The 27,228-nt window shown below is 27.6% G+C and overlaps 4 protein-coding genes across 4 annotated transcripts in view; 1 reads left to right on the top strand and 3 right to left on the bottom strand.

The window, feature by feature from the left end:
* Positions 1 to 977, top strand: part of LOC126901113 (deoxynucleoside kinase-like) — a 2,847-nt gene extending 1,870 nt beyond the window's left edge. The window contains exon 5 of the mRNA XM_050677353.1: positions 532 to 977. Within this exon, the coding sequence (XP_050533310.1) occupies positions 532 to 791 (260 nt within the window). The 3' untranslated portion in view covers positions 792 to 977. The remainder of the gene's footprint in view (positions 1 to 531) is intronic.
* On the bottom strand, positions 815 to 24,538 carry LOC126901109 (uncharacterized). The gene is made up of 7 exons (XM_050677348.1): positions 24,389 to 24,538; positions 16,318 to 16,472; positions 6,062 to 6,337; positions 5,937 to 6,003; positions 5,780 to 5,848; positions 3,619 to 3,737; positions 815 to 1,270 (listed from the first exon to the last, which is right to left on the bottom strand). The coding sequence occupies exons 1-7, from the start codon at positions 24,434 to 24,436 to the stop codon at positions 1,006 to 1,008; spliced, it is 999 nt and encodes a 332-aa protein (XP_050533305.1). The 5' UTR covers positions 24,437 to 24,538; the 3' UTR covers positions 815 to 1,005.
* On the bottom strand, positions 13,368 to 16,311 carry LOC126901105 (jerky protein homolog-like). The gene has a single exon (XM_050677335.1). It carries the CDS (start codon positions 15,467 to 15,469, stop codon positions 13,871 to 13,873), a length of 1,599 nt encoding a protein of 532 aa, XP_050533292.1. The 5' UTR covers positions 15,470 to 16,311; the 3' UTR covers positions 13,368 to 13,870.
* The window catches only part of LOC126901101 (uncharacterized), a 17,521-nt gene continuing 14,747 nt past the window's right edge, over positions 24,455 to 27,228 (bottom strand). The window contains exons 14-15 of the mRNA XM_050677329.1: positions 24,711 to 24,813; positions 24,455 to 24,648 (exon numbers count right to left, since the gene is read on the bottom strand). The gene's annotated coding sequence lies outside the window, so the exon portion shown is untranslated. The remainder of the gene's footprint in view (positions 24,649 to 24,710; positions 24,814 to 27,228) is intronic.

Here is a 27,228-nt window from a genome sequence, read left to right as displayed (position 1 = left end):
AAATAAAATTCCATTATTATATTTTATAATAGATTTTAATTAATATATCATATTAGATAGTATTCAGATTAATTAATTGGTGGACAATAACAACTTTTGGATCAGTGCTTTGGAAGTTATTTTCATTTTTATAGCTAGGTGGAATGAAGAGTATTTGGAAAGTTACTAGTGATATAAAATAATCACACTTGCATTTCATCTCTATACAATACTATAAAATACTAATAACACCCAAAATACTGGTTCAAAAGTTGTTATTGACTAGTCATTTTCTTAAGATTATTTCCTATTTTATAAGCTAGTTTAACATGTGTATTGCTATTTGAAAAAGTAAAGTTGGTACTCTTATAAATTATAAGGGGCAATTCTAAAAACTAATAGCTGACATTTTAAAAAATTTATGTAACTAAAAAAACCAACAAATTTTATTTCAATATTACATTTGTTTTGCGAGTAATTGAGTATTTTATTATAAACCGATCATACTGTATATGTATGTATAATGAACATTGTTTATTTTAAAATGTTTAGTTTATCTAAGGAGCTTACCTGATACTGTCTTTAAACGTATGCAACGTCGTAATCGTCCAGAAGAGCGCTCAGTTAAAAAGAGTTATTTAGAAAAATTGCATGTATATTATGAAAAATGGCTTATGAAAGACAATTTATGTAATTTTCCATATTCTTTGTTGGTAATAGATGTAAATAAAGATTTATCAGATGAAAATCTAATTAAAATTTATAAAAATTATGAAGATCAGATTTTAGGTAAAACGCCAATATTATCTTAATGTAACATAATTATAAAATAAAATTATTATTTAAGTAAAATTTATTTTAAAAATGTAGTTACATTATTATTATTTTTAATTGTGAATTAATTAATGTCAAAATACAATAATATGTTATAATAATTTATTTCTATAACTTAGTATTGTTTATATGTGAAGACTTAATATATATATGTAAATAACTAAGATCTTTTTTTATAAAATTTTAATTTAGCTAGATATTTTTAATTTTACGAGAATCTATTGAAAGTTGTTCAGATTTATTATTTGAATCAAATCTTAGTGATAAACTTCGATCCTCTATACCTGCCTTTGCAGTATACATACAAGCACAACATGATGGTAATCTAAAACTTTCATAATATATTTCTTTTGTGTCTTTTATTGCTACTAATTTTCTATAAATATATTTTTGCACACAAGTTGTTGTATAGCCATTTGGAAGATTTTCACTAAATTTGCATGATTCACCTGGATTTCTAAATACATAAATAATGATTTAACTTTAAAGAAATAGTTAAGAAAACTTAAAGTATAAAGAGAAAAATAATAATAATTTTTGGTATTGGTTAAATATTTCCGTTGTCAGCAAAATTTAAAAAAGCTATAATTTGATTATACTAACACATTTTGTGTTATGATTGGAGTTTTATACACAGGTTTTAAAAAAAACTTAGAAAACAAAACTTAAAATTATGGGTTGATAATTTTGTTAACTCCCCCATTAAATAATGTATACTTTTACCATTTAAGTCAAGTATAATATTAAAAAACATCAGTGTCAAAGTGGGATCATGGTATAGTTAAGACAAGTATAGATGATATCTGACAGTGTTTTGAAATCACTATCATAAGAAACGCTTCGAAGCAAATTTGTAGATGGTGTTTAATTTTAAGATATTAGTGGATTATTCCAAAAGCAAAAGCAACTTTGAAGAAGCAAAATAAATATAAATTTATATTTAATGTAAGTTAGATTCATTTAAATTTTATATTTATTGGCGAACTAATTACTATGGCAAATCTTTATAAGGTATTCTAAAATAAACAAAAAAACTTAAATTTTAACACAAAAATAGCATGATCTTTAACTACGGCAACCATTTGCATGAAGAAGATAAGGCGTCGAACAAACTTTTTTTTTTTATAGTACGTAGCATAAGCTTTAATATGACATATGTTTAAAGAACGCATTATTTCCGGAACATTTTCAAAAGTTAAGTTGGAAAAGTTTTACCTTTTATACGTATGTTTTAAGTTTTAAACCTCCCTGTATAAAAGAAAATGGTCCAATTTCAAAAAAAAGAAGTATGTCAAATGAAAGAAGTAAATATAGTGTTTATAAAAAAATTGTATAGATCCATACATTTTTCAAAAAGTTATAGTAATGTAAAGTTGAAAATATAAAATCGAAAATATTAACATAAATAACAATTTCTTAACTACGGCATCATTTTGCACGTAGAAGATAAGGAGGTGACGGGACAAATTATTCTTAATGTGAAGCTGAGAAGGTATTAGTTTTACTATGATGTGTTTTTCTCAGCTCTCACCGAACCGATTTCTTTCAACAATACGTTAAAAGATCACAAATCGTATCTAGTCTAAGACATTACCCTCAAAAATTGAAAAAATTTCACTCGTTCCCCGTAAATGAGGGAAATCTCCAAAAAAATTACAAATTTAAAAATCACTAATTTTTGACATTTTTTTCAATTTTTTTTACTTAATCTGATCCTTTACCTGCCCACAGGGAGGGATTTAAAATGACAACTTTTTCACAAAAAATTAACTTTTCAAAGTGTTCCGAAAAGTCTGACACTTTTATATAAAACTTAAATTAAAGATTATGTAATATACTTTATTATGGGAAAAAAAAATTTCGGGCTTTATTTTGGCTTCACGGTGAAAATAGTTACCGAATACTATTTTTGTGTGAAAATTCTCGATTTTATATTTTTTTAACTTTATAATGCTATAACTTATTGAAAAGTGTATGGATCTATACAATTGTTTTATGAGAAATAATATTTATATCACTCTTTCATTCGACATACTTTTTTTTATATATTTTACATATATTACACTTAGAAATCATAAAACTTAAAAAAATTACTAATAAGGATATAAATAAGGAAATAGAAAATCATGTAGCTTTTGGAATAATCCACCAATTTTTTAAACTTTAACACTATCTAAAGATTTGCATCGAAGCCTTTTTTATGCCACGTCACTACTGTGCCGCGACCCCCCTGTGTTAGGTTTTTTTTATTTTATAGTACATGACATAAGCTTTAATTTGATATATGTTTAAAGGACTCAGTATTTCCGGAACAGTTTCAAAAGTTTAGTTGAAAAAATTAACTTTTGTGAAAAAGTTGCTCTTTTGAAGCCCAAAGGGGAGGGCAAGTTAAGGTTCAAATTTAAAAAAAATTATATTAAATGAAAGGATAATACCTAAGATTCCAATTTAAAAAAACATTATTTTGATTTGTTAATATTTCAATTAGTTATGGCAATTTTTGGAAAAAAAAGTGAAAAAATTACAAAATTAACTGATTTTAAAAATTGTATTTCTTTTTTGGAGATTTCCCCCCATTTACGGAGAACGAGGGAAAAAACATGTCATGGTAAAATTAATACCTTCTCAGCTTCGTTTCAAAGAAAATTATTATACTATTTAGAGGTTTCGCTTATTTAGGATTTGGGTTTTATTTATACTTAATATTTAATTTTGCTGTGGGAGCTCGCCTCCTGCTTATTTTTGCATACTGCATCCCCAAAATTATTATATTATTTGAACATTGAGCTTAATTTTGATACTCACATACACTTTTCCACTCGAATACCTTGCCTAAAATTATTGTTATCATTATTTGGACCTTGAACAATAAAACGCCACTCGTCATTTTTTGTTAGTCCAGCTTCTGGAAAAACTATTTGTTCCTAAAATTAATTTCCATTGTTATTACAATATTTATGAACTATAAGATTTTTTTTAACTTTGAAAACTTAACAGTATTTTTTTCATTATTAATAATATTAATTATCTAAAGATTTACATTGCTGTTGAAAATTTATATACTTCATCCAAAAAATCAATACCCTAATCTAGATGAAGACTGATTTATTTTAATATCTAAGAAAGTAAGCTATTAAAAAAAAAATTCTATGAAATGATAATTGAATTAAAATTTTGATTTATCATAGCTTCATGACTCATTCTGTCTGTAAAACAATACATATCATTTTTTACCTTTTTTTAGGTAGCTCACCTCCCTAACACACATCTATTTTCACTAATGTTATTGCCGTTGTTTATATTAGTTGAAAAATGTTACTTTTTTCATTGATATTAGATATCAGAGTATTGCATGGCCTAGGCCGCTTCTGTAATCAAAAAAGTTGGACCGGCACACAAATAATGTTATTGATTAGGACCGGGCTTAAAAAAAAAATTCGTTTGTCTCGATGGGTGTAAAATGTATGTTTAAGAAGGATTTATAAAAATATTCTGGTTTGAGTTATAAGCTAATGAACGTCTGGCGTATGATTAACCAAAATTCCTATGCGTTTAAATATTATTACGCTAAATTGAAATTGGTTCAAAAATGATAAAAATACAAGCTTAAGGTAATCGAAATTCTTAGCTCGATACAAAAAACTGAAAGACAATCTAATATAGAACACTCATGCAATTATTATCAAAGATTTTTTATGTATTTTAATATATTTGTTGAAATTGTACTTTTAGTGATAAAACATTACAATTATTTTGTTATAGATTATCATAATACGTGGAAATTATTACTATTATTCGATTATTGTTTATCTCTTATTATTTATTATAACTCTTATTGTTTTAAAATTATATGATTTTTTTAAGCTAAATATGATAAATATTTATATTTATTATAAATATACCGGGCTTAACTTATAGGCTAGGCCGAATTTAAGGTTTAAAATATGTTAAAAATTGACAAGTAGCCAATCGGCTTGCCTGGGGAATAAAATTAAGAGTTTTGCTAGTTATACATAGAGTATATAAATTACCGATTTCACTATATAAAATTAGTGAAATTAGATATTTGTATTAAACTGGGGGGAAATTTCAAAAGTTGATATTGACCAATAATTGTTTTGAATAGATTATTTTTATTTTACAAGCTAGTTATATATGTATGTTTCAATTTAATAAAATTAAGTTGACATCCTTATAAGGTGAATAGAAATTATTTAGAAAATACTTAATAATTAATATATTGAGAAGTATGTGTTATGCAGAGTTATGAGTAGCATTTGGGATCTAAGTTTCCCCAAAAATACAGAAAATTGATATAATGTTTAAAATTAATAATATTTTAATATAGTTTTAATTTTAAATAATATTAGCCACAAGTGATCAATTTTATTATATAATTTATATAATATATTTCAAAAACATTTTCTAGGGAGAATTATCAATAAGTCTCCAAATTTATTTTTCTAGTTTTCTTTAAGATGGAAGAGTTATAAGGCACTGGATACTAAATTTTTGTGAACTTGTTGTAAATGTTTTTTTATAAATGGTGTTTTAGCTTAGAATAAAATGTTTGTTCAGATCGTTTGTTAAATAATTAGTGACACTAAGTAGTCAAATATTTTTAAAATATTAAAAAAATTATAGAGAATATTGATTTATTACGAGCAAGCCTGCAATTGCAAAAATAACCGCTAAAAATAATATAAAATTTCACGTTTTCTCTACCAAAAATTTGTTTATAATCTCTAAAATATAGAGATTAATTTTACAATAATAAGGCTAAGAATTATGGTCGGATTAAGTATTTTTTCAAATATTAATTTTATAACTTGTAAATGAGAAGAATGACATTAAATTACGTGTAGCACTCGACCATTAATATGTTATAACCGAAAATTCATTCCGTGATATTCTGTAAAATACTTTGAGGTATTCTAATAGCTTAGTAATTATATTTCATCCTTACTAGTGAACCACAAATTGGTTGAGGTTCATTGCCAACATTCATTGAAAATCTCGTTTCCAAATCATTAATCTAAAAATCAAATTCAATTGTTATTAATAATGAGTATTAAAAGTATTAATTTATTTCATAATAAAAAATTCTAAAAATATTTACATACAGCATCCACCCCAAAAAGACCACTTGACATAAGTTTACTAGTTCGAAAGATTTGTTGTAAATCTTGTCTTAAACATAATAAAATATTAAAAGATGTCCCTTAAATATAATTATTCTTGTACTTACTTTGGATAATTGTCGATTTTATCACAATAACTATTATTCTTTGAACATTTTTCTACAAAGCGAAGGTCTGGAATAAATTTGTTAATAGAAATTGGAGTTGTTTCCTTAACTGAACTTGGAAATATGACAACAGAAGGCGATTTACTTTGAGATGATCTTAAACCATTGCTTGATTGAATAGTATTATTTTTGTAACTTGTTGATTGTTCTTTTGTAGAATTTAGTAACTGTGGAACTCTCGAGTTTGAAGTTGTAATTATTGCTCGAGGACTAAATCTACAAAATAAAAGTATTGTAAAGTAAAAAAATAAATGTTTGTCTTGATAAATAATGTTGTACCGGTCTTCAAGTAATTATTAGCTTCGATGCGAAGCTAAAAAGGTATTAGTTTTACTATGTATTTTTTTTTGTGTCTGTCACTACTTTTTCTCAGCTTTAACTGGATCGACTTTTCTCAATGATATGTCAAAAGATCACAAATCGTAACTAATTGAAGACATTACCCTGAAAATTAAAAAAATATCCCTCATTCCCCGTAAATGGGGGAAATCTCCAAAAAAAACCCAACACAATAGGGACGTGACATAGTTGGGTCTAGTATAGATTTAATCTCACAGTGTTTAAATCACTATCATAAGAAACGCTTCGACGCAAATTTGTAGATAGTGTTTAATTTTAAGAGATTGAAAGATTATTTCAAAAGCAACCATAACTCTTATTCCCTTAATTTTTCCCGATTTATAATTATAATATATGAATACATATATTATATTTTACGGAGATATTATAAAAATACTTTTAACGCGTATAAAAATTTAAAGGGATTGATGCAATACATTTTAATAAAAAAATGTTGTTACTTATTAATAAATACACTAGACTACAAGGAACTTTCATCAGAAACAAAAATATACTTTTCTAAATCAACTTTTCGCGATGTTTTCAAATGTGCAATTAAACTTTTTCTATTATTTCTAAGTTTTTTATTATTAAAAAATAAGTATTTACATATAAAAAAAAAAATTAATTTATTTTACCACAACTTTTAGCTCAATTGGCAAGTTTGAAATTGACATCATTAAATAGAAAATTTTATAAGAATTAAAAAAATTGTATCGTTAAGATAATATGCAGTTAGGAAGTTTTATAATTACTATTTATAGTAAATTTATCAGAGTAGCTTAATATTTTTTTGCATTTTTATCGTAATAGATAACTTAAATAGGAGTAATAGTAATCATTCTTAATAACTTTTGGTGTTTAAAAAGATTCTGCAATTGAAATATTTAGAAGTTAATTAATTTTAATAATTTACTTTAAGTAAATGAACCAATCAAAACAAAGTTGTTAAAAAGATTTACTTAATTAAGCGTATTATAAAATTTGATTATAATTGTAAAAATCCATTGTTAATTCAGGAGAAACTAACAATCATTTTTTTAGAAATGATTTATATAGCAACATGATACCAAAAAATTTGGAATATTATAGTCTAGTAGTAACACACACAAATACAGTAAAAAAATTATTAAATTACAAAGTAAAATGATTTAATTTTGTATTTGAAATCTATCATATCAAACTTGATTCGTCAATAAATCCTTTGAAAACATTAGAAATGAATGATTTTAATTGTCTGTATGTAGAACATGTGATAAGTAACTGCTTAATTGATAAATTAGAATTTTTTTTTAATTATTGAGGGTAGTATCTTAAACTAATTGTAATCATTTGACGTATCGTTGAAAAATGTAGGCCAAGTTAGAGCAGAGAAAATAAATGATAGTCACAAAAAAATACCTTCTCAGCTTTGCATCGAAGCTAAAACCTAAAATATAGTAAAATGATTTTAATATGAATAATTATAATAAGAAATTTCTTCTCGCAAGGGGCGTCTACAGTGATGGGATCCTTGATCTTTATTGAAGTTATTGAATCTAAATGAGATAAAAATAAAATGAGTTGAAAATTTATTCTAACTTATTCTAAAAAGAATTAAGAAAAAAATCCCAAAAATTTCCTTGCCATAAACGGGTTGGTTTCCTTGTACCCCAAGCGCGTTAAACACAAGTTTTATCAACTCGGCAACTGTACGTCGCTACCGTCGACTGAAAAAAATGGCAATTTAAGCTAGTTCAAATTTCAAAGTTATTTTTCTCAACTTAAAGAAAGCAAACAAATTTATATAAGTTTAACTTTCTATGCTATATCAATTTTATTTATATAATATTTATGCAAATCAGTGTACTCCCCTTGTCATGTATTTTAAAATAAAATAAAATACAAAACCCAGAATTTTAACACAAAAATAGCATATTTTTGAATATGGTAGTCATTTTCACCATGAAGACAAAACCAGAGGTCAAATTTTTTTTTTTCAAATTTAAGTATATTACATAAGCTTTAATTTAAGATATATATAAAAGTGTCAGTTTTTCTGGAACATTTTCCGGAAAAAACCCTGTGGGCTGGTAAAGGGTCAAATGTTCACAAAAATATATAAAATGATAGGTAAATACCTAAGGTATCAAAAAAAAAAATATGTATATATATAATCATTCGGTTATTTTTAAAAAAGTTATGGCAATTTTAAGTAAAAAAAATTGAAAAAATGTCGAAAATTAGCGATTTTTAAATTTGTAATTTTTTAGGGGATTTCCCTTGTTTAAGTGGAACGAGGTAATTTTTTTCAAATTTTGAAGGTAATGTCTTCGACTAGATACGATTTGTGATATTTAGACATATTTTTCATCAAAATGGATCCAGTGAGAGCTAAGATTGAGCGTTCACAGACACAAAAAAAAAATCATTTATCAAACTCGTACTCTATATACTCTATATTTTGACTTAATAGTGAAAATGGCTACCGTATGTTATTTTTAACACGCTCATGTTAGTTTAAAATGTATGTTTGTTTGTTTGTTGTGTGTAACTCTTCACTCGCTACGTGTTATTATCTCGCGTATCCCGTCGTCTATGGCCTTGAGACTAGACAATCGTAACGCATTCACCCCACTCCGCTCACCACTCGCCAATAACACTAATACTCCTGTATAATTTTTTATTTTTGGTTTTCGTACCCGTACACGCGTGCGTGACATCAATTATATACAGTCGAGTCGCGATAACTCGAAGTTGAAGGGGGATAAAAATTCACCTCGAGATATGTATTATTCGAGATACCTAACTCGAATTTATCAAAATAAAATCAAAACTTCGAGTTACCTATGTAATGAAATATAATTTTAAAATTATACGATAAAAACGTCATGACAAATATAATACATTTATGTTTATACATAAATGCTATACAAAAACTAAATAAAATTAAAAAATAAATACAATGAAATTATAAGTATGTACATATGTATTATTTATGAGATACAGTAGAAAAATAATGTGTTATTAATTTTTGGTTTTTTGGCTGTTAAAATCTTCTAATTTGTCTATGGATTCGAAAATAGAAGTATCCACGCCTTCGACAGATTCAACAAATTGTCTAACAGTTTGTAATGATGACATTGCCTGGTTCGCCGTGATCATATTTAAAGTTGTTTCAGGCTCATCATTTTCATTATTTTCGGAATCACTATTTGATATATTTATACCCATGATTTAGTTATCAGTTAACATTCCATTGACTACAACATTATCATCGATTGTAACATATGATTGAAATGTAAACTCTTGATCTATATTAAGTTTATCTGCTACAATTTGCCAATCATATCCACCATCATCATCGTCATTGTTTTCTAAACCATCACCATCACACTGCTCATCATTAAAATAGAATCCAGCTTTTTTGAAACAATTGACAATTGTACTTGGTTGTACATTACGCCATGCTTTTTCACACATATGCATGGATTGTAATAGATTTATTGAACATGGTCTGCCTTCATCAATATCGTAAACAATTTTTCGAATAATTTCTTTGCGGTATAATGTTTTGAAATTTTGTATTATTTCCTGATCTATCGGTTGTAGTTTAGATGTAGTATTTGGAGGTAAAAATTCGATTTTTACAGATTTTAAATTGATATTACAATGAGCTGTACAGTTATCAAAACATTTCTTTGATTTAGTCGCATTTTTTGATCAAATTTTATAAGCCAATTTTTAAATAAATCACCAGTCATCCATGCCTTTTTGTTTGACTCATAATCTAATGGTAAACTCTTAACTCCTTTAAAACATCGTGGTTTAGTTGATTTCCCGATTATAAGTGGTCTAATTTTTTCGGAACTTGACATATTTAATCCTAAAAGAATTGTTATCCGTTCCTTGCTTTGTTTGCCACCTGAACAAGTTTCCCCTTTCAAAATAAAAGTGCCGTCGGGTAGGCATTTAAAAAACAATGCTGTCATATCCACATTAAATACATCATCGGGAGAATATTCTTTTATGATGTTTGATAACTTTTCTAACCATTCATTACATAAAGAGTCATTTACAGAAGCACTTTCACCAGATGTTTTACGAAAAATTATGTTATGACGATTTTTCCAATTTCCTAACCAGCCTTGACTTGCTTTAAAATTAGAATAACCAAATTGCGAAATATTCTGCTTTTTCTTTTAGTATTGGTCCACTTATAGGTATATTTTTATCTCTACATTGAGTAAACCATTTGAATAAACATACCTCTACATTTGGATATTCTGCTGGTTTTGATCTTTTACAGTCACCTTTATTGTTTTCAAATTTTTTTAAAATATCCGCCTTATTTTTTAAAAATGTCGACAGCGTATTTGGAGAAATATTAAATTCTTTTGCGATGTCTTGTTTTTTCCGGTTACCTTTCTCCACCAATTGTATCACATGAACTTTGTCAGCTATAGTTAAATGGTTTAATTTTCGTTTTTGGGACATGTTTAAAAACATTCAAAAATACGCACGACAAACACGACAGGTAGAGTATAGACACATACTAACCAATACATACTTATTATTATTGTGTGTGCGCTAATAATCAGTTTCTATCTACTCGTTTAATCTTTATTATACAGTACTGAAGTAGATAAAACATAATACATAATAATGAACACAATTATCATGAAATACCCAGAATATCCAGATATAGCAGATATAAAAATATACTTCGACTAAGCTATTCATCACAATTTTATATTCGAGTTAGCAAGACTTATAATACATTGAGTGTTATTATAATTTCTAAGGGAATTAAAAAAAAATCGAGTTGTCGAGTTCTTCGAGTTATTGAGATTCGAGTTATCGCGACTCGACTGTATATATAAACAAATTTTTATTAACACGCTTATATTAGTTTCACCTGTATATATGTATGTATGTATGTATGTATGTATGTATGTATGTATGTATGTATGTTTGTAACTCTCCAAACGCCACGCGTTATCGCATATTCCGTCGTCTAGACTAGACTGTCATAACGAATTCACCCCACCCCATNTTTAATATTCATAAAAGTTAGTGTATTCCCCTAATAAGATATTTTAAAATAAAATAAAATACAAAACCCAGAATTTTAATTCAAAAATAGCATATTTTTGAATACGGTAGCCATTTACACATACACCCAAAGAAAAACCTCAATCAAAATTGAAAGAGAAATTTTATCAAGGGTTTATGATAATGTTTTATTAATACGAACAAAATAACTATTCTTATAAATAATTATTGTTCAAGACAAGAAAAAAAAATATCATATTGATAAATATATCATTGATTCAATAGTTATGATATATTCATCAAATTGAACAATGAATTTATTATATAGATCGAGGTTTTTTTCTGGGTGTAGCTAGGGATCCGCCCCAGACCTGGGACTACAAGCCACACGCGCCTTCGCCCTTTTGAGCCATCCTCGTAAGTAGGCCACTGATTCTGGTAAGAGTACTCGGCTATGTCAGGTACGATAAGTGTTTTGCAGAAATTGTAGTTATGTTTGTATGGAAGTTTAATTTCTTTAAATATTTTTAATAAATAAAATAATTAACATTTTTATTATAATTGTATGGCATTAAAAAAAAATATTTTTGAGGTATTTTTTTGTTCTTTTAAACAAAAATTATGGATTAAAAACTTATGATTTACAATTCTAGAGCTCAATTTTTTTAACTATTAACCGCCTTAATCCTAATTTACCATAAATAAAAATTACTATTCCCTAAAATTTTAAAAAACGTAGTTTTAATTCCATATAACTATGCCAAAGTTCAGGTCATTTTAATAATTAATCAAGTTGATTATAAAAAATAATTAAATTTTTCCCAATAAATTTTATAAATGACATTCTGGCTTAGAAGTTTTAGGAATGATTGCTCTCGGACCGTTGTGTTAAGTTGGAGACATTATTCCTCGTGTTTTTCCTAACGATAACGCATCCGGGGCCACAGATTCCGGGTCGACATTGGTAATACTCAGATGGAACAGATCTAATTGAAACACTGGCGTACGCAATGGGGGAGGGTTGAAACCCTCCCCCAAAATTTATAAGCTAAGCGACAATTTTGGACAATAAACAATAAGTAATAACAATAAAAAAGATCATATCATACTATAAATTTATCCACAATAAAGTAATCGAAAACAGGAATTTTTGTGAGCGAACAATATGAGCAGTGTCACATCTAATTTTCTTTAAATTTTAAACCTTCCCCCAAATTTAATATCTGTGTACGCCACTGAACTGACAACTCTTAAAAGTTTTAATTCAATAATCATTTCGTCATTATTTATTCAACAATTTTTACACTCTTAGACTACGTTAAAAGCAATTTTTTTAATACTTACTTATAGTAATATAAAAGAAATAAAAAACCCAGCACAGTGGGGTCACGGCACAGTGAAGACGTGGCATAGTTGGATCACGTATAATGATATCTGACAGTGATTAAAATCACTATAAAATAAATATAGTTTAAAAAAACTAAAAAAACACGCTTTTTTAGTTTTTTTAAACTATATTTATTTTTCACTTTTTAGTTTTATGTTATGATAGTAGTTACTATCAATATCATGGTTATAACGGGTAACGGTAAATCAGGGTTCGATTCCGGGGAGGGAGTCTGAGAAACGGCTCCCACATCCAAGGAAAGCAGCAGGCGTGTAAATTACCCACTCCCGGAACATGGAGGTAGTGACAAAAAATGACGATACTGAATTCATCCTTTGTAATCGGAATGAATGAGTTCTCTAAATAAGAATAAAGTGTGTTATTATATATTTTTAATAGTTATTAGAATATATATATATATACATGTAAAGCGACTTAAGTACGTAAACGTATCATGCATTAGGTATAGCCGTGTTTTGTGGGCGGGCGGGTGGGACTAACGTTAAACCTGAGGTATAAACGGCGGTAGGAATATATACATAAGCCGTATGGTACGCGGATGGTATTGGTCAGTCAAAATAAAAATTTGTTTATATATATATAATATTGATGACAAGCACTCGTGTACGGGTACGATAACCAAAAATAAATTTATACAGGAATAATATTGCCGGTGTGTGATGAGCGAGGCGTGGGGTGGGGTGAATGCGTTATGACTGTCTAGTCTAGACGACGGAATATGTGATAACGCGTGGCGTTTGGAGAGTTACATACATACATACATACAGTGGAACCTCGATTATCCGGGGTAATGACGGGGAGCGGGTCACACGGATAAATGAAAACCACGGTTGATCGAGACTTTTTATAATAATGAAATTTTTATTTAATTATAATAAGAAATGTAATTTATTTAATTTAATTAAAAAATGTTTTATATTAATACAAATGATGCATACATAATAAGTTATGAGGATGACGTTATTGACTTAAGAAAAGTAAGAAGTGATCAGCCTTTGTTTTTTTTGTTTTGAAATAATTGTCCTCACTTCACTTCTTATTTTTCTTAAGCCAATAACGTCATGGAAGTCAAAATCCTCCTGCTCGCAAAATTTCAAAAGGACATCAACTGCTTCCATTGCTTGGCTAGTCTGTATTTTTTCAAAACTCTCACTTTCATTATCACTCTCAGAAGAAGAATCAAGCTTTTGTGAGGTAGATAGTGTACTTGTACTGCCATAACGAGCTGCTATGTCAAAGTCACTTAAACGCTCAAATCCCTCTTCGTTATGATCTTTTTGTAGCCAATCAACAATATCGTCTTTATCAACGTTAGTGAAATCTGGAATAGATGTAGCAAGTTCAAGACAATCTTCTATATCTGTATCTTCGACATTTTCTTCGTCACCATAACCTTGATCTAAGATTTTCGCCCAAGAAAGTCGTAACGTACTTGCAGGTACATTTTCCCAAGCATTACATACTGCGAAAATGGCATCTTTTATGGTCCATGTTTTCAAAAGTTCTTTCATTGAATCATAACAATTTTCTTGTAAGAGATAACGGAGAAATATCTTTTTGTACTTTCGTTTCAAACAGGAAATCACGCCTTGATCCATTGGCTGTATTAAGGAAGTTACGTTAGGTGGTAGATAATAGACAAAAATTTGACCATCCATTGTTTTCAGGGTAGATTCTGAGGGGTGTGAAGGAGCGTTATCAAGCAGAAGAACAGCTCTTTTTGGTATACCTTTTTCATCTTGAAATTTTTTTACAGAAGGTACAAAAACGTTAAAATACCATTCACTAAAAATAACCTGGTTCATCCAAGCTTTTGGGTGGTGGTAATAATCACATGGAAAATATTTCATTTCGGTTCCTTTAAAAGATCTTGGTTTTTTAGCTTTTCCAATTACAGTTAATTTGATCTTATGTGTACCGGTTGCATTTGAACATGTCATAATAGTAAGTCGTTCTTTGCTAGATTTATGTCCAGGAGCTGATTTTTCAGATTGCGCGGCAAGTGTTTTTGAGGGTAACATTTTCCAGAATAGACCTGATTCATCTGCGTTGTACACTTGATCAGGGGACAGGTTCAATTTTGAAAGCATTGAATTGAATTCGTCATTAAACAGTGTTGCAGCAGTCAAATCTCCACTGAGACATTCACCTTGAATGTCCAGCTGTCTTATACCATGACGAGTTTTGAATCTAAATAACCAACCTTGTGAAGCATTAAAACTTTCCTCTATTTTCAAATTTTCATGAAACCATTTTGCTTTTTCACAAACTATTGGCCCAGAAATTGGAAGTCCTTCAATACGCTTCTGTTTAAACCATTCAAAAAGAGCAGATTCCATATCTGATAATGATGACTTTTTCATAGTTTTTCTCGTAGCTGATAATTCTGGACAAGATATGAACTTAAAAATTTCATTTTTTTGTTTGATTAAGTCACGAACTGTCTGTTGACCCACGCCAAACTCGTCTGCAAGTTTTTGTATACTTTCACCATGATCTACAGCTCGGTTAATAATCAACACTTTTTTCTCAAGAGAAAGAACGATACGTTTTCGTTTAACACTCATTATTAGATAAGGTAACGTCGCGAACGCTTATAGTAAACTGAAGGTGATACGATAAATACAATTTGTAATAATCTACAATATTGTTTATCTTGATATTGTTATCTCCATAATACGTACAATCCATAACTATTTTTAAATTTTCGGAAGAGTGAGCACGGTTAATCGCGAACACGGATAATCGAAGCACGGTTAATCGAGGTTCCACTGTACATACATACATACATACATACATACAGGTGAAACTAATATAAGCGTGTTAAATATGACACAAAGCACCTACGCTTATATCATAATAATACTAGTATTTTTCGTTCATTATTATTTTAAGCTTATTTTTAACTTTTTAGTTCAATGTGCTTTAAAAGCGTGTTTTTTAAAACTATATTTATTGTGTTAAAATTCTCGATATTTTACATTTTTAACTGTATATTTCTATAACTTTTTAATTAATGTATGGATCAATACAATTTTTTCATAAGAAATACTATTTATATACTTCTTTCATTTGACATACTTTTTTTTTAAAGTCGAATCATTTCCCTTTATACTGGGGGGTTCAAAACTTAAATATGCGTATAGAAAGTAAACTTTTTCAACTTATTTTTAATTAAAATATATTTATTGATTATTCATACGTAACCTAATAATCAAGCATAAATATTTGTTATTTAAATTAGAAGGATTTTGTTATTATTTAGGCCATATGCGAAACTCTAATTGCAGGTTTGAAATCGACACAAAAAACGAAAACATGATTCTTAAATTTTAATGTTAGGCTTCGTAAAGACATGTTTTCAAATAACGAATATATATAAGACAAACTTTATGCAAAAGTAATCAAGAATTACTTAGTATTCGAATCTATTGTAATTGGTGTAGTATTTTCCGGGTTAGAATCACCTCTTTTTGGTCTCGAGTAAAATTCTCTAGAAATAGTTGAATATTCTCGCCAATTCCAATAATATCCATTAATACTTTCAGTCAGTAAAGCTTGCCATTGAACCTATAAAATTTTAATTCATGAATAATATTACATTAAAACACTTATAATCTATTTATAATAAACTTCTGTTATAAATATTTCCCCAGCCGCATTTTTTCCACTAAAACCATACACTCCATATACTTTTTCTCATATCCTTTTCTCACTGACATTACCGACATGTCCATTCAAATCACCACCTATCACCGCATTCTCATTATCAGATATTCCTTACTTCATCCATCTCTCTCCAAAACCATTCTTTGTTTAGTTCATCACATCCTACTTGTGATGCATAGTCACTTACTACATTCAACACTTTTTCCTCGAAAATGAATTTTATAACTATAATTCTGTCACTTAACTTAACTATTTTTACTTTACTTTTCATCTCTTCATCTATTATTATTGGATCCTCAATTCTCCTCCTGTGTTCTTTCTGTTTTTGTATACTCTTTTCCCACTACACCACAACTCCATTATCTACAGTCTTATAGAACTTACCTTTCAACTTCATTAAATTTATAAAAGAAAGATTTCATTAATATTATTATTAGGTAATAATTAAAAAACTATTCCATAAAGTCATGATTGTTCAAATTGAAAATTTTTAAATACCCTCATCACTTTTGGATGGTTCAGCTAATTAAAAAAAATCTCATACTCGGCTTAAGGATCATACATTATTTTAGGGAGATGTGGTTTCATAAGCCTTCCCCATAATATTTATTAATTTTTGTTAACTAATTGGAATTTTCGAAACACACGGGATTGAATTTTGAAAACACCTTTTCATCTACTAATAAGATTTATGAAATGATTTTTATACTTGAACTCCCAGACCAATGTTTTTGGTATAATTTGATTGTATTAAAAAAAAATATGTAATAGAGAGTTGTCAGTGGCGTATTTAACTCTTTGAAGACAAAGAAACAGAAACAGAAAAATTAACTTTTTTGAAAAGTTAAAGAATATATAAATATTGTTGACATACTTATATTTAAAAACTGATTGATATACCATGAGTTTAATTTTTAGGTGAATTATCTCAAATTTTTTTAACGCAAATTTAGTGAGAACTTAAACTCTTAAAACTTAGAAAAATTATAAAAAGAATGATCGTAACAAAATTTTATGTATCCAGATCAGGCGTATTTCGGTCTAGTCCGACAAGGCAGCTACATTGGCTCAAAATTTTAGAAAGCCATTTTGACACGTTAGATAGTAAATATTCTTTTCCAATTGATACATTAATTTTTTTTATATACAAAATGATTTATTTATTGCGAACACTTAATTAATCGGAAAAAAATGAATATTAATAATTTTGCTTTTTTATCAATGTTTTTCTCAATTTACCAATCATGAAGTATTTCTTTATGTTCATCCTATACATTATAAAGGTGTCAACTTTAATTTCTCACATAATAAACTAGCTTATTTATCAGATCTTGATCTAATTAAGAGGACGCCATACGGGCAAACGAAACAATGATATGACCGAGAGAATGCGCTTTTAGATGTTTTACAACCGAACTCTTCAATCACCCCCTTTCATACAATCCATATACCATGCGCACACCTGTACGACCGCCTAATATTATTTTGGAGCAGCACATCATTCTACTATTAACAGTTATGCTATGCTAGGCGATAAAGCTCTCATAATATAAAACAAAATGAATATGTAATTATAATAAAATATCATAAGATTATAATATAATATTATTTCAAATGCTACCGCTTATTAAACGTTAAAGTGTTGCGAGTATCACATTTGTAGTTAATAATTTATTCACAACTATGAAAAAATTAATTTTATAGATAATTTTATATAATTTATTGTTACATGAAATCTATAATAATAATATCTAGTAATATGTATGTAGTTAGTACTTAGTTAAGTTTAAAACATTGTATATAATTAAAATTGTTGGGGAACTAATTATTAAAATTTTTACTGGTTGTAAATCGATTCTTTTCGACCGAAAATAGAAAATAAAAGTTTTTTTTATATCTTTTAATGCATTGTTACTATCCATGACACAATCACCTTTAATTTACAGTCATCTGTTAGTTTTTAGTGCAGTGCGGTTTTGCCTTGCAAATAATCGGTAGAGTCGAGGGAAAAAGAAGAAAAAAATTAATTAAACAAATTTTTTATTATTTTATATATTTTTAGCTTCGATGCGAAGCTGAGAAGGTATTAATTTTACCATGATGTGTTTATTTTATTTATTTTTTTTTTTGTGTGTCTGTCACTACTTTTTCTCAGCTCTCCAATCACAAATCTCCAAAAAAATTACAATTTTAAAAATCGGTAAATTTTGTCATTTTTTTCACTTTTTTTTCTTAAAAATTCCATAACTTTTTTAAAAATCAACATAATTTTTTTTTATACTAAAACCTTAGATATTTCCCTTATATTTGATATCATTTTTTTGAAAATTTAACACTTAACCTGCTCACTGGGGAGCATTTAAAATAGCAACTCTTTTACAAAAACTAACTTTTTCAACTTAATTTTTGAAAATGTTCCGGAAATACTGCGTCCTTTAAACATATACCAAATTAAAGCTTATTTTATGTACTGTAAAATGAAAAAAAAAATTTGTCCCGACACTTTATCTTCTGCATGCAAACGGAAGGCGTAGTTAAAAAAACGCTATTTTTGTGTTAAAATTTTCGATTTTAAATTTTCAACTTAAAAATGCTATAACTTTACGAAAAATTTAAGTATCAGCAAATTTTTTTTTTCTAAATACATTATAAGTACATCTTTCATTTGACATACTTTTTATTAAAATTGGTCAATTTCCCCTTATATAGGGGGCGTTCAAAACTTGAAACATTGTAATCAATGATTAAAAGTTATTAGGAAATGATTACCATTATTTCATTTTCAGTTATCTATTACGATAAAAATTTAAAAAAATCGAATTTTTCTGATACATGTACTATAAATAGTAGTTATAATTTCTGATGGCATATTAATCTTAAAAATTTCTTTTTTTCTATTTAATAATGTCAATTTCAAACTTGCAAGTTGAACTATAAGTTATGGTAACAAATTCATTTTTTTTTTATTATTAAAACTTTCACTTTAAAAGACAAAAAAAAGTAGGTTCAAAATGATTACTTTTAACATATTAAAAATCAAAATCAATAATAATATGTAAACAATTAATTTAAAAAATTATATAATTTATAATTAAAAGAATTACTAATCTGGGTATAATTAAGGAAATAGAAGTTGATGTTGCTTTTGTAATTATCCATCAATTTCTTAGAATTAAACACTATCTACAGTTTTGAATCGAAGCGTTTCTTATGATAGTGATTTTAATTAGTGAATTTCGTCACTTTTTTTTTTTTGTTCTTTTATATCCGATTTCAGTAATCTCTTTGGGAACTGTGAAAGCAAGAAATAAGAGTGTAAATTCATATTTGATTAGTATAAAATTTGTGAAAGATATTACCAAAAAATAATATACATAAACGAATTAGATACCGATTATCAAACAAACGGATATAGAAATCATAAAATAAATACCATTTCACATTTATCAAAAATCCCTTTATCATATATCATTTTTCTACCATTCCATTCCATTCAAATTCAAATTTCGAAAGAATCATTATTTTTAACTAACCTTAAATTAAGCTAGGCGTGAAAAATCTGGTATGTGCAAAAAATGTAAATTAAAAATGTTTATCTGTGAATTAAAAAAATACGCAATAGCAGATTTTATTTTAGATTAAAAAATTTGAATACCAAAATGCTCATATAAAATTTAATTTAAGTTTATACTCACTATAATGCAAGTAAACTTGGTGCGTACGCCCACTAATTACATACATAAAATAAAAGTATTATGTAAAGAGTATTCTATGTATCATAAATATATTTGTAGTCAATCAGAAATTTGTAAAATGCTGTTTAATAACTGTTTCATAATAATTATTCATGTTACAAAATTTTTATAAAACTGATACACGAGTCTTAAAACTCACAAAAAATAGTTTTAAGTGATACAATATACGTAGTATAAATAAATTCAGGACTGGTAAACTTTAATTTAATACACAACATTTTTAATGATGACCTTTATTTTTTTGGCAAATAATTAATTTTTGGAAAAAGAATATCTAATTTTAAATTACTAAAAAGACTACTACTACTACTAAAAAGACGGTTGATCCATCCTGCTGTCCACGAATATAATGTATACTGTGGACTCATATTCGTAACAAGAATGTTTTCTAATGTTACAAAATAAAACTCCACGTAAATTTCTGACAGATTTCCGATCAATAAATATTTTTATTATATTTGCATTATTATTTACGTGTAAAAATGAACACAGTAAAGTTAAAATTTAAGTCTCATCACCCGTCAATAATAACAATTATTTTACAAATTCAGATAAGCGACTGCTAAATGGTGCCCCGGTTCGTCGATAACAAAGTATAAAAATAACTGGTTTTAATCGTTGGCAAGGTAGCAGTTGAAGGGTGAGGGTAATTGGTTATTGTCATTCAACAAAAAATTCGTCACGTGATAAATGCCACTAGGGACCGACACATGTCGATAGACAAAAATTTATTATTTTGCATAAAAACTGTTTTGCGCGGGACTACTCTACCAGGTGTATAACTTAATAATGGGGATATTTTTCAACAGATGGCGTTACACTCATATAATAGAGCACGTGGCTTGATATGTGAGCAATTTTTTTTATCGACATAACCCTTTAAAGTAGTGAAAGTCGTACTTTTTGAAAGCGCTTATATCATTTTTTTTTACGTGTTAAAATGTCGGAATTTGTTCCAAAAAAAGAGCATTTGCGGGAGGTTTTGTTACATTACTTTCTCTTAAAAAAAAGTGCTGCTGAAAGTTACCGTATACTTCAAGGAGTTTACGGAGAGCATTGTTTATCCCAGAATACTTGTGAGCGCTGGTTTAATCGCTTCAAAGTTGGCGATTTCGATGTGTCAGACAAAGAGCGTCCGGGGCAGCCGAAAAAATTCCAAGATAGTGAATTGGAAGAGTTACTTGATGAAGATCCCTGCCAAACGCAGAAACAACTTGCGGAGAGACTTCAAGTAACTCAAGCAGCAATTTCCAAACGCTTAAATATGATGGGAAAGATTTTAAAAGCGGGAAAATGGGTTCCACATAACCTCAACGAACGGCAAATGGAAAATAGGAAAGTTACAAGTTTATCGCTGCTTTCTCGGTACGAAAAAAAATCTTTTTTGCACCGCATAGTCACTGGAGACGAGAAATGGATTTATTTCGAAAATCCGAAACGAAAAAAGTCGTATGTTAATCCAGGACAACCCGCCCAGTCGATTCCAAGACCAAATCGGTACGGAAAAAAAACTATGCTTTGTATTTGGTGGGACCAAAAGGGTATTTTATACCACGAACTTCTAAAGCCTGGTGAAACTGTAAATGGAGAACGGTATAAACAACAACTTATCAATTTAAATCAATCACTGATCGATAAACGACCAGAATGGGCTAAGAGACATGACAAAGTTATACTGCTTCACGACAACGCTCCATCTCACACCACAAAACTGGTCAAGGACACCACAAAAAAACTTGGATGGGAAGTTCTTGCGCACCCGCCATACTCACCAGACTTAGCCCCGTCTGATTATCATTTATTTTCTTCGATGGCACACGCTTTGGCTGAACAGCACTTTAAATCTTACGAAGACGTAGAAAAATGGCTATCGGAATGGTTTGCTGCGAAAGAAGAAAAATTTTTTTGGAAAGGTATCCATAACTTGCCATTAAGATGGGAGAAATGTATAAATTCAAATGGTAATTATTTTGAATAAACGCTTTTTGTATTTCTATTTAAAATGCTGTGTTTTTATTTTTTTAAAAATCCCCATTATTAAGTTATACACCTGGTATTTGATCTGTATCGATGCTAGAGTCCCAAATTTTTTACCAAATTATAAAGGAGAAAATTATCTGTGATCTAGCGTTTTTATAATTTTGATAACACAACTCTGAAGCTATTTATTAAACATTTAAAAAATCAAAAAAATAGGAATGTTTAATAGTAAATATAAAGTACTAGAAATTATGTTAACAAAAAAATAAAAACGCTAGATCACAGATAATTTTGTCCTCTATAATTTGGTAAAAATTTTGAAACTCTAACATCAATACAGATCAAATGAAGTAGTCCCCCGCAAAACATGTTTAAACCCGTTTTTCATTCTCTGTATGGCGTCCTCTTAAGAAAATAACTAGTCGATAATAACTTTTGGACCAATATTTCAAAAGTTATTCACAATTTAAATAATGACCAAGTGATGCTATTTTTATAACTGGACATTTCCCGGCCATACTTTTCTTGTCGTCTAAGTATAAACATTCCAATAACCACTAAATTTTGATTCAAAAATTGTTATCGACCAGTCATTTTTTTAATTAGATAATTATCAATTAACTATGATAGTTAATTATGCGTGTTTCCATTTGAGAAATTATAGTTGACACCCTTAAAGAGTATAAGGATAAACATAAAAAAATACTTCATAATTGATAAATCGAGAGAAGTAATGATAAAAGAAACCCATAAAAAATTATTAATATTATTTTGACTTTTCGATTTATCAAGTGGTTCATAATAAATAAATCACCAGTATAATATCAAAGAAGTATAGTGGCATATTCAATAGAGGGGCTAAGGACTCCTCCACATTGACATAAAATTATAATTATACTTTTGTAATTTTACTACCATAATTATGGTAATTAATGAAATTAGATGGGTTAAGATCCGTAAGACTTTGAGATCTGTCCTAAAGTAAATTTTGTAACTGCACAGTTAAGACTCCAATTTCAACCTTGTTTAGGATCGATGTAAACTTTTATATATTTAATACTTAAATTTCAAGTACAAAAATATAACAATCCGAAAATCATAATTTTTGTACTTGCGTTAGTCAATTTCTGTGGTACAGATATTTTCTGAAATATATTAAAGATAATGATATCTCATATTGATATTAACACCTATTACTATACGCCTAGATACTATGACTTTAATTTTATATTAACAGCACCGTTATCATTTCCTTTTGTGGTAATAGGTGAAACCTCTATTCGGTAAACAGAAAATAACGATACATCATTTATTATACAGACATTAAATAGTTCTACTTTGGCCGAACTAGGTGAAACTTTATTTAAATAAATCATAAATTTCATGCTGGGCTACAATATTTGACCAATGTATCACATTGTCTGTAACATGTATAACATACATATATTATGTTGTGATATTTTGTAGTATAACTATAAAAATTATTCATTTATAACATCAATATATCTATTAGAGTTAATACGATGGACTTGAATCCTAATAGTACTTCATCAAATGATGGGTTCATTTTGATTTTTAAACAGATAAAAAATTAACACTGTAATAAGTTAGCTAAATATTTTGATTTTTTTTTACAATTAATGTATGATAGAATACCTATATGAGCATAAACATAAGGTATTGATTAAATTTTAAAACTAATTAATAAAAATAGTGCGTAATAGCTACATCCTATCATGTTTAATTGAAAAATCGAGTTTTAGAGGTCAAAAATTGATTATAAACGTTACCTGTAAATAATTGTACAGTATTATCTATACATAAAAGAGTATAATGATCAGTATGTATATGATAGGTATAATTAGCAACTTTAATATAGTAGAGAGCATCAACGATTTGTACATCGTTGTTAATCTAAAATCGAAAAATACTAGTAGTGCCTAAACAACTTCTATATATATAATTTTTACTTAACTATTATTTTTCATGGCCATGTATAATAAGTAATTATTTTACACTTTATAAAAACTACAAAAATTATAAATGAACAATTAGTGTTAGAGGAAAATACATCATTATTACCGTGCTAATGAGAGCCACACATATCATCAGCCACGGCCATTGGAACATTTTGCCTCTGTTTTTACATTCACATACTACTAACAAACATATTTTAGAAGGTTATTTGGAAACTCCATAATAAAATTACTTTAAATAATTTTTAATAATTAAGTAGTGAAAAATAAAATACACGCACACTACAAGCCAGCTTGGCTGCTATTTCATTACTGTGGGTGACTGGACTAGATCAGTTAACAATACCGGTTTTTTCGCCTACCTGACTGATAATTTATTGGATTAAATATTAAATAAGTATGTTTAATTATATCTTAATCATACTTACCTGCAGTTATTGTAAGGAACAGTAAATCCACAGACTTTCATGTTTGCATTTAATGTATTGTATATTTGATTTACTTTTCTATAAAATTAAGATATTGTTCATACTAAAAACAAAACAAGTTTTCTAAGAAAACTAGAAAAATTTATTAAATGAGTCAAGTATAAAAAAATTATTTTATTGAAAAAAAACAACATTTTTTATTACAATTTTTTAAATATAATATTATAAATAATTTTAATGCAAAATATGTGCTTGTACATTTTTTATTATTGCTTCAAAATTTGAAAGCAACTGTTACATGCATTCTTTTTTAAGTCAAATTTTAACCAATACTTTAATTTTAATACGCATACTATTGAAAATGCTTTTATAACTATTCAGTGTTTTCAGGCAACTTCATAATATTCACCTTTTACACTGTTTCAAGATCTTAAAATAAACAAATAAATTTCATTCGTAGTAGAGAATTACATTTTTTAATTTAATCATAACTTTGATATAAAGGTACTACAACAGGGGCTATAGAAGGCTTAGGCACAGTTGATAAGTTTGCTCCCTCCAAAATCTGGAAAATGATGAATCTTTGTTAGTGTATTAAAAAATAAAAATATTAATGTTTTTTTAAAAAATAGGGCCTAAAATAGTGAAATATAGAAGATGTGTGATTAAGTGTGACATAACATGGATCCTAGTTTTTATTGTAGAAAACTCGATTTTTGAATTTTAAATTAACTTATTTTTTGGATATTAAATAGTTAAGTTTATTTAGTTTCTTCTATTATTTCATAAAGCGAACTAATATTAATTTATAAACAAAAATTGATGCCTATTTTTTGAAATTATCATTTCATAATATATATTCCATATTAAAATAAAAATGGTGTATTTAGAAACTTTGTAATGTGGTCCAGATAGCTTTTAAAATGTAGAGTAAAAAGGGAGATTTACAACCTCACTACTATGATTTTTTATTCATAGGGTTCTCAACCCATAGACCCCCATAAATATACCAATGTAGAATCGTTCTCATACTTATTTTACCGATAAATATTTTCAGGATTAATACGGTTCTAAATAATACCATTCCTGTCATTTATGATTTTTTTTAAAAATTATTTCTATTAGATATTGTTTCATAATAAATAATTTCATATAATTTCAATTGAGGCGACTAGAACACGAGGGGTATAAGAGACATATTTTTTTTGTAATAATCAAATTCAAATTTCACATGATCTCATAAATCAGAGTACAAGGATATACATGATCTTATGATTAATTTGTATTGTATGTTCGTATAAGTTTGACACGAAATAATGTAAATTTTGAACAACATATTTTTGGATCCATGGACCACTTTTTAAAACTGTATCTCACTTATATCCCTTTACTTCAAAATGAAATAGTCGAATATAACATTTATATCTTTAGTAATTTTTACTAATATTAATTAATCTCAATGTTATTCAGTAATTAATTGACTAAAAAAATCAATAAACTTTTTTAAGTATAAAAATAATAACCTATTATCATTAGAAGACAAAATTATAAAAATCACATACTGTCAGTCTTTAATAAAAAATTATTGAAAAAACTTTATATTGTAAAATAAGATTATCAATATATAACTTGGTAACAATAACACCATGTTTAAAACAAAAAACTAAAAACAACTTATATTAGTTACAAGTCTTTATCCATATCATAAAAGTTGACCACTTCATCATCTTTTTTTTGTATATCTTCTTCTGAAGCACCTTGAGCTTGACATTGATTATTTATAAGATTATTAGACAAATTTTGGAAAAAATTATGATGAATTGAATTTGATCCATGAGATCTTTTATCTTAGGAGGTTTTAAAATAGATTTTATTGATACCAAGGATAAATTTTGAGGGAAATTACTTGTAAGCCTTCCACGACGAGACTTTCTTTTCATAGACATCTCACTAAATATCTTTAGACCATCAGCAGCACATTGTTTGAAATAAAGTGTATCTGGTCTACCTTTTTCGAAATGTAGTAATTGTATCTGTCTGATTACTTAAATTGTAGTTGAAAAGGTTAGATCTTCCATTTTTACCACATTAAATTTTTTATCTGTAGACTCACCAAGTTATACCAATATTCTGTAACATAGATGCTCTCCTTAAAACACTTTTGCTTCAGTTTTATTTAGTCAGTCTTGTTCACATTCATTATATGAATGCCCACAAGTAAAAAATCTGTGATCTACAATTTCAATATGTGATGTTCTTACTACATACAACCAAAATTTTATAATAAATTAGATTTAGTTTTGGTCTTCACAGTTGTCTGTAAAGTATTTTATGAGCTTTTACAGTTGAAGATATGCTCTTAATAAATTTTAATTTTAATAGACATGATGCAATTTCTTTACATCTTTAAGATACCTGTCCTTTATGCCATATGTACAAGTTAGCCGTACCAGTATTCAGTTCACATATTACCAAGTAAGTCCACAAGTGATGGTAATAGTAGGTTTTTTGATTTGTT

The sequence above is a fragment of the Daktulosphaira vitifoliae genome, unplaced genomic scaffold (genome assembly GCF_025091365.1).
Source record: "Daktulosphaira vitifoliae isolate Bord-2020 unplaced genomic scaffold, ASM2509136v1 Scaffold_3, whole genome shotgun sequence".
Classification (NCBI taxonomy): domain Eukaryota; kingdom Metazoa; phylum Arthropoda; class Insecta; order Hemiptera; family Phylloxeridae; genus Daktulosphaira; species Daktulosphaira vitifoliae.
This window is presented reverse-complemented; position numbering and strand designations above follow the sequence as displayed.

Coding starts and splice junctions, on each gene's coding strand:
- LOC126901105 (XM_050677335.1), bottom strand. CDS start 15,469: ATGAGTGTTAAACGAAAACGTATCGTTCTTTCTCTTGAGAAAAAAGTG.
- LOC126901109 (XM_050677348.1), bottom strand. CDS start 24,436: ATGTTCCAATGGCCGTGGCTGATGATATGTGTGGCTCTCATTAGCACG. Junction 16,473..24,388: donor GTGTGGCTCTCATTAGCACG/GTAATAATGATG, acceptor AAAATTTTATAG/GTTCAATGGCAAGCTTTACT. Junction 6,004..6,061: donor AAAATCGACAATTATCCAAA/GTAAGTACAAGA, acceptor ATTATGTTTAAG/ACAAGATTTACAACAAATCT.